Below are 8,133 nucleotides of genomic sequence, written 5' to 3'. Positions count from 1 at the left end.
ACGGGGTCCTGGCTTGATGGGGGGTTGGGGGGAGGCTGAGTGCTGTTCTTGGGAAGATAAACAAGTTTCAGGGCAGAATGTGGGAGGAGGCAGGAGGGAGCAGCCTGTAAGCTGGGCCGTGCCACCTGTTCAGGCTGAGGATGGCCTGTGACAGTGAAAGGTTGTTCATTACACGGGCTGGAAGGGCCTTGGGTCAGGTAGCACTGCTGTGTGCTAGACCCTGTGCAAGGCACTGAGCAAACCTTATTTCTAATGCCCCATGTCTGGGACTTGGGCATTCAAGGTAATTTAGATAATCGGCTCTCATAGCAGTACGTTCTCTTTTCAGTAGCCTTGCAGTAATTTTGGTTTTGCCAAGGACAGCGTGGCCCATTTAATGCTGCTGTGTCTGTTATATCTCTGTCTTCACTTAGGGACGCCACAGGCTCGGGCCTTTGGGCAGGCAACAGGATCTAGCTGTTGTTCAGCTTTGGCTTTTTTGATAGTTTTCATCTACTTATGGCAAATGATGTTGAAATATAGAAGTGGTCTAAAGTTTCCATTGCAGCAAAAATAAGTGAATTGTCAGACAGAAAAATATGGGGTAAGAAGGCAGGGTGGGGTCCTTGCCAAGGAGGAAGGAGAATGGAAAAAAGGACTGTTCGGTGCTCTGGGTTAGGGATTATCTAGCCAGGGAGCAAGCTGCCACCCCCACCCCCACCCCCCACCCCCGCCCACTCCCATGCCCTGGAGAGACAAATAATCAGGCAGGGATTACCCAAAGGCTGCCTCAGGATCCTGGACTTGGCTCCTGGCACCCATTAGGAGGTCAGAATGACCCTCCCGACCACCTTCCCCAGCCAGCCAAAGCCCCTCCCAGTTTCTCCCAGGCATCGCTGTCCAAGTGAGGACGTCCCAGGCCCTTCTTGTCCCTCTTGTCACTCCCATGGCCCCTTTGCCATATAATACTCTCTAATTTCTCCTCAGTCCCTCATTGGTCCTCCTGGCCCCCTGTTGTACCAGTGGTTAAACTGAGGCCCAGAAGGATGCTTCCACAGCCAATTAACAGCAGAGCCACGGCCATGCCAAAACACCTTTCTGGCCAAGTCCTGTCTTCCTCCTTCATCTGCCAGCCTTGGAGCCCAGCCACAGGGCCCTCTCCTGGAAGTGCCACTCCTCCTACCCACCATCTGATACACCTGTCCTGTGGCCCACATGAGAGTCGGTGTGTTAAAGGAGCCCTGTGTCTCTACCCACAGAGAGGTGGGTGGCAAGGTGGGGCAAGGGTGCACGGAAATGTGGCCACCGTGCTTCTCGAACACCAGGGGGCCGGGAGTATTGCAGTCCACATTCAAGCCTCCCTCTGCCATGTTGCAGAGCCCACAGGGGTCTCAGGGCCAAGGTTTGGCCTGTGTAGCCATCCTTGGGCCTTTCCCACCCCTACCCAGCTAGAAACTGCCCAAAACACCAGAAAACAAAAACAAAGACAAAGAGGTTTGGACAAACAGAATGTCTGTTCTTTTTTTTTTTTTTTTAAGATTTTATTTATTTATTTGACAGAGACAGAGATAGCGAGAGCAGGAACACAAGCAGCGGGGGTGGGAGAGGGAGAAGCAGGCTTCCCCCCAAGGAGGGAGCCCGATGTGGGACTCGATCCCAGGACCCTGGGATCATGATCTGAGCCGAAGGCAGACGCTTAACAACTGAGCCACCCAGGTGCCCCAGAATGTCTGTTCTTATCCCAGCTTTCCTGGTGGCTCTGTGCCCCCACCCCCCACAAGAACCGTGCCTGGTTGCTCAGGCCAGCCTCTTGCTCACACGCTCATAGGTCACGCCTCCGATGGTGGAGATCTGAAAGAAGCAGCCAGAACAGAGGGAGTCAGTGCAGGGACCCCTAAGTGAGATGGAGCACAGCTGGGGGAAGACAGGCCTCCAGTCCCAGCCGTGAGCGGAAGTGAACAGGTTGCACCCGTTCTCTGAGCCTCAGTTTCCCAATTTGTTATGCAAGCCCCTGTGTAGACTCAGTATGGCAAAAGTGCTAAACAGATGTCAGGGCTGACGTGGCTCTTCGTATTGTAACCTTCCATCTGTCCACTGAAATTCACCTACTCCAGGCACTTCCCTTGTGTTATCCCATTTAATTCTCCCAGCGACACAGTAGGGTTGTACCCATTGTACAGATGAGAACACTGAAGTCTAGAGGAGTCAAGTAACCCCTTTAAGATCTAGAGGCCACACTCAGCCTCTGCACCACACAGCATTTATGGGACACCTGTGCTTGGTGATAGAGCCCCTGCCCCGGGGGGAAGGCAGGCAGGGGGTGCTGTTCAGTGAAGGTGCTGTCCTATGTCCTGGGCTCGAGGCCCTCGAGACCCACTGTCAGGGGGCATGCGAGTATCGTGAGTTTGTCCTGATAGCCAGCAGAGGAGGCAGCCTTCTCACAGGAAGTGGGTGGGTGGCAAATGTCATCTTTGTGAGCAGTTCTGTCAAGGGCGTCAGTGTGAAGTGATGTGTGATTTGCACCTGGAGCAAGATGGAGTAGAGGGAGAGCTGCGAGCAGGGAGGAGGCTAGGCCTTGGTCTAGGTGATGATGAGAGCATGGCGAGGGGTGCTGGTGTTGGCCTGGAGAGGGAGGAGGCATGCCCACCTAATGCACTCCCTGTTGGTGGAAAAGGACACAGGTGTCCAGGATGGTTCTGACAACCCTGGTCAGGAGCCTCTAGGCATCAGGAAACAGGATTATTCAGTTTGGGAAGATTGATCCTCCTGTTGGGCACAAACCTGCTTCTGGTTCCCCCACCCTGGGTGCTCCCCACACACCTCACAGGCCGTGAGCTTTGCTTCTGGGAGTCAGAACCCACTGGCTGACATTTAATGTAAAAATGTGTCCAGAGCTTTTATCAGATTTTCTAAGAGGTCAATTTCTATCCAGGAAAAAATGGATAGTCAATTTTGTTCTTTTATGTATATATTTTTTAAATACTGTGCATCTCTTTATTTTTAGTTTTGTGTGTGTGTGTGTGTTTGTTGTTGTTGTTGTTGTTTTTAATTAAAGACCCACTGGCCTGGGCAGAGCTGGCAGAGAGCCTAGTCTAGAAGTCAGCCAGTGGGACCTGCCTCCACCACGAACTAGCTGTGGGGCTTTGGACAAGTGACTTGTTCTCTCTGAGCCTCAATGACCTCTCTGTAAAATGGGAATAATGGGAGGTCACTGAGTCTCTTGGGCCTCTAGACTGGGTTTGGGATGAGGAAAACAAGGAAACAAGAGGGGGAGAGAGAGAGAGGAGAAGAGGGGAGCAAGGAGGTGGCAAACCCTACCTCCCTCATCACTTCCCTTCTGGAGAACCTTGGGGAGGGTAGACTGGACCCCAGGGAGCTCTGGCCCAGGACATGGGCTCACAAGGGGCGAATGAAGTGTGGAAGAGCCTACTTTTTGCTTTTAACTTCACATCCATTTCTTGTACCTGGGGAAAATTCTGGAGCCCCAGGGGAAGAAACAGAAGGGAGGTGAAGTGAGAGCAGCACCTCCAATCTGTGGTTATAGAGCGCCAAGTGTGGGAAGGGTCCAGCCGCAGATGTGTGTGTTAGCCCTGCCAGCATTTTTTAAAAGGTTTAATTCACTGCCAGCATTTAGTAGTCTGGAGGTTTCACAGAGAAGTGCAAAGTTCCAGCTTCTCTTGAAAAATCAGAAGATCTAGCAGGAAGGGCCTGAAGTCCCTTGGGGAGGTGGAACAGCATGGTGGCTGCCCTTGCAGGGCCCACCCGGACTCCCCCCTTCATTTAAACTCTGGGGAGGGTCCCAGGGGCTTCCACGCTTGGGCCCCTGAGGCGGCAGAGTCCCTGCCGAGCGCCAGTTCCCAGCACTCTCAGAGAAGCTAGGGGCCCTCCAGCTAACCACTCAGCTCCCAGCACCTCAGCGTCCTCACCTGGAAGATGCAGAGAAAAAGCCCTGTCTAGCAGGTGATCGTGAAGGTCGAACGAGACGATGTCCCCCAGGCACTCAGCACAGAGCCTGGCACATGGGAAGTGCCCCGAGAGCCAGGGCTGGAGGCAGGAAAGTGTCCTCATCATTGTCCCAGGAACCAGCAGGACACTCACCTCCACCAGCTTGTCGCCCACGATCTCCGAGGTCTGGCGATAGTTGGGGAACTCCACCGCAATCTTCCCACCCTCCATGTGCACAGTGGCCTGGAAGCAAAGCATAACACTGAACCTGAGCCGGCAGAGGCCCCCAAACGCAAGCCAGCCCCCGAGGGAGGAAGGGCTACCCCGCAGCCCCCGCAGCAGTCCCCTCTGGGATTTAACTGGCCTTGGAGATACAGGATGACATAGATCCACAGGTACAGACAACACGCACAAGTCACTCAACCTTGCTGTGCCTCAGCTTTCTCACCTCTAAAATGAGGGTCGTAACTGTACCTCCTTGAGAGTTCTTATGAGGATTGAAGGATTTCTTAGGACATATGGAAAGTGCTTAGAACAGTGCCCGGCCCAGGATGAGTGCTCCTTGTTAACTGTGGATTTGGTTATGATCCTCATTGTTAGGATGATGATGATGTCATGCAGAATGTGGACTGCAGCATTGTTTGTAACTGTAAACAACCTAAATAGCCATCCGGACTCTCCACCGGTAAGTAACTTCAATATCTATCGACCAGGGAGTGTGAAGGGAATGATAGCATTTCCATACTAAAAGATGCTGTGCAAGCAATAAAAACAATAAGACAAATCGATCTGTGCTGACACAGAACGAGATCCTGAGAAACTCTTAAATTGTTAAAATCCACGAGTGACAGAAGATGAACATCAGGACCACTTATTCTCTACTGTGGCAGCCTAAGGAGCAGAGTAGTCATGGTCCTGCCTGGGGGCGATAGAGGGGACCCAGAGTTGGTGGAAGATCTGCGGGACCAGGCTGGGTAGGAGAGGACAGTCACCTTTTACTTCTTTCTTATGTAAGATTGCTGTTTCGAACCCATGCGAGTCCGATTCTAGGGCTGTGCTTCTCTAGGCTGCACTGGAAGGCAGCCCCAGCAAATGGTTATGCTCTCTGAAGCCAGGCTGCCTGGGTGTGGAGGTCCGCCTGTGTTGGGTGACCTGGCAAGCCGCCGAACCCCATGGCTCAGCCTAACTCCCTCATCTGTAAAATGGGACAGTAACTGTTGCGACTTCGTAGGATTCACTGCAGTAACGTGTGCGAAGTATTCAGCAGGTGTCTGGGATATATTAAGTGCAAGTGTTAACAATTTTTAACAGTTTCGTTACAGTGTCTGTTATTGACTGTAGCATTAAGAACCCGGAGTGATTAACTTGCTGAGTAACTCAAGCGCCTAAGGCTGGAGGCTGGATTCTAGAACTGAGCCTCAGCTTGGGGTGCAGCCCCAGGGGACACGCTTGAGACCAAGAAGTTAGCCAGAGGCTTGGGGAAGGAGGGCGGGGCGGCCAGTGGCCTCTCACCTTGAACTTCTTGCCCCCCATGGTCTCCATGTCACACTCCTTGCCGATGGTGAACTTGTTGGTCATGAAGCGGCCGTCCGGGTAGTGCTGGGACCAGGTGAAGTTCTGCCCGTCCTGCTGTACCTCCGTGACAGTCTTGAAGTTTCGGCCCTTTTCGATAGCATCGCTGGGGAGCCCTGGCCCAGGGACGAGTAGAGCGGCATGTAAGAGCTGCTTACAACCTGTGGCTCTGGGAGAAGGCTTTCCTCCCTGGTGGCTGGCTAGCCCGATGGTTAGGAGCACAAATCCCAGTTCTACCATGAACCATGAGCTGGGATGCGTCACTACCTCTCTGAGCCTCGGTGTTCCCATCCACAAAATGGGGGTAATAAGGCCCATTTCACAAGGCCGTTGTGAGGAGGAAGTTAAAGTGATTGTGTCTTATAAAACTCCTGGCATGTAACTGACGTTAAGTACTAGCTGCTCTTCTGATTCTGATAGCACCAAAACACAAACACGACAGACGCGGCCAAGCTCACCAAGCCCCAGGATGAATGGGACCAGCGAGACTGCCTTCGAACACTGCTGTTTCACAGATGAGGCAGGCAAGACCCAGAGCAGGAAAGGGGCCTCCCAGCATCTCCGTGGAGGCTAACAGCTGAACCAGATCTCCCGCGGACACTGGCACCCTTCCAGTTCCACGCGAGACTGTTGGAGGTGAAGCCAAGTCACCGTCCCTTCAGGGCCACTCCCAATAATGGACTCAGAAGGGCTCTTGTCTCCCCAAGGCCCCTGCTCTCAGGGCCTCTCAGATCCCCCGGGGCCGTCCTCTGACTCTTGACAATGGCACTCCCTCCGACTTAGAGCGTGCCCCAAGATTTCTGCAGGACTGTCGGGGCCACTGTGCCATGGGTTCCTCACAATCAGCACTGCAAATGGAGCAGTGAAGAGGAGCGGCATCACTGATCTCGGCCCACTGTTCCTAGCGCAGTAAGAGGCCCACGTTTGTTGAATGGCCAAATGAGTGCATGGCTTGTCAAACCTGGCCTCTATAGTAACCCCTTGGTCATCTCTCCCCAGGCACCACTCATCATCTCATCACTGGGTCCTGGGTGCTAATGATCTCTGCCCCTAATTTACAGTGTGACCTTGGGCACATCATGCTGAGGCACCCCATCAGGAACGTCGGGCTGGCCCTTACCTATAGCAGGGTCTTGAATGAATGAATAAGCCAATCAAGCCTGCACCTCACCAACTACTGGCTGTGTGACTTTGGACTAGTAACTCAGCTTCTCTGGGCCTCAAGGAGTTTGGGTTGGTGGCCCCAAGCTGGCTGTGACAAACTAGCCCAGGGAAGGGGACCTCGTGCACTCACTCACCGAGGCTCTTCATGAACTCGTTGTAATTCTTGTCACTCTCGAACTCGTACTTGCCATTGAAGGCCATGCTGCTGGGAGAGCCGGAGGCCGGAGGGCAGGGGGATGAGGAAGAAGGGTTGTGGTGCTGAGGGGCCCGGTGCCCCAGCTTATAAATTCTGCCACACGCTGGGGCTCGGCCCCTAAGTCACTCCACCTCCCCCTCCAGCCCTGAAGAGGAAGCGTTGCCTGTTTTATGACGGGGGCAGGACCCAGCGGAGCAGAGCCCTGAGGTTATTCACCCGGGGGAGTGCTGGCTGCAGGCCCTTTGCCACTCCCAGCAAGGGCGATGGCAATCCCAGAGCGTCCGAGGTCTCAGCCGCCTCTGCCCTCCCTCCCTCCCTTCGTCCTTGCCCTGTCCTCCAGCCATGCTCGCCTCACCCCTTATTTACTTGTTCACCCCCCCATTCGTCGACCAAAGCGCATCAAGCACCTGCTGCATGCGGGGCTGGCACCGAGGCCACACGGATGAATGAGACATACACCCTCCCCCCAAAGAGCTTCCAGTCTAGTCCGGAGACAAAACACAGGCCTGCAGAGAACCCTTGTGCAGGCAGGATGTGACAAGTTCCTAGACAAATGCAGATGCGTGGCCTGGGGCACAGGGAAGGAGCAGGGGGCAGCTGGGGGCCGGGATATCTTTGCATAGGAGATGGCATTTGATGCTGGTTTGGAAGGAACCATAGGACTTGGATGTTTAGAGAAACAGAGGTTGGAGAAGGCGGGGAATATAGGGAGACAATACTCTAGGTTGAGGGAACAGTGTGACGAAGGTGGGAAGGGTCATGATGGAAGGAAAAATGAGTTTGACTGCAGCAAAGAGCACTTGAAGGAGAAGAGACGGAAGCAGGGTGTGGATAATGCCAGCAAGTGAAGCAGCAGTCCGGGGGCCCAGGGGGCAGCTTGGAGCAGGACTGCCAGGGGCACTGAAGACCCACCACGTGCCGGGCGCAGGCCAGGAGCTCGGTGGAGTGTGTGTTGTTCGAAGCTCACAACCGGGAGGGGGGGCGTTCAGACCCCAGACATCCAGGTCCTGTCCCTCCTGTCTTGTGGGATTGCTCCCCGGTTCAGACTGAGGACTCTCCTTTTTCTTATTATTAATTATGGAAATTTCTGCAAGTCAGTCTCCTTTTCCAGCATCAGCTCTTCGTGAATCCCGATCATTTCTTTCTTTCTTTTTGAATCCTCATCATTTCTATCTAAAGCAGAACTCACCACAGATCTGGGACTGAGTGATTTCTGAGCAGGTGAAACCCACTTTGCCCCATTTTGCCAGTGTTCAGTCTCCAGTCTTGGAATTCCT

General features: G+C 53.7%; 1 protein-coding gene across 1 annotated transcript; it reads right to left on the bottom strand.

Moving 5' to 3' along the window:
• Positions 1-1,512: 1,512 nt before the first annotated feature.
• On the bottom strand, positions 1,513-6,941 carry FABP6 (fatty acid binding protein 6). Its single transcript, XM_006745867.2, has 4 exons — positions 6,795-6,941; positions 5,437-5,612; positions 4,078-4,167; positions 1,513-1,830 (listed from the first exon to the last, which is right to left on the bottom strand). Exons 1-4 carry the CDS (start codon positions 6,859-6,861, stop codon positions 1,777-1,779), a joined length of 387 nt encoding a protein of 128 aa, XP_006745930.2. The 5' UTR covers positions 6,862-6,941; the 3' UTR covers positions 1,513-1,776.
• Positions 6,942-8,133: the final 1,192 nt, after the last annotated feature.

This window comes from Leptonychotes weddellii, chromosome 7 (genome assembly GCF_054177405.1).
Source record: "Leptonychotes weddellii isolate Sample4059 chromosome 7, ASM5417740v2, whole genome shotgun sequence".
Classification (NCBI taxonomy): Eukaryota; Metazoa; Chordata; class Mammalia; order Carnivora; family Phocidae; genus Leptonychotes; species Leptonychotes weddellii.
This window is presented reverse-complemented; position numbering and strand designations above follow the sequence as displayed.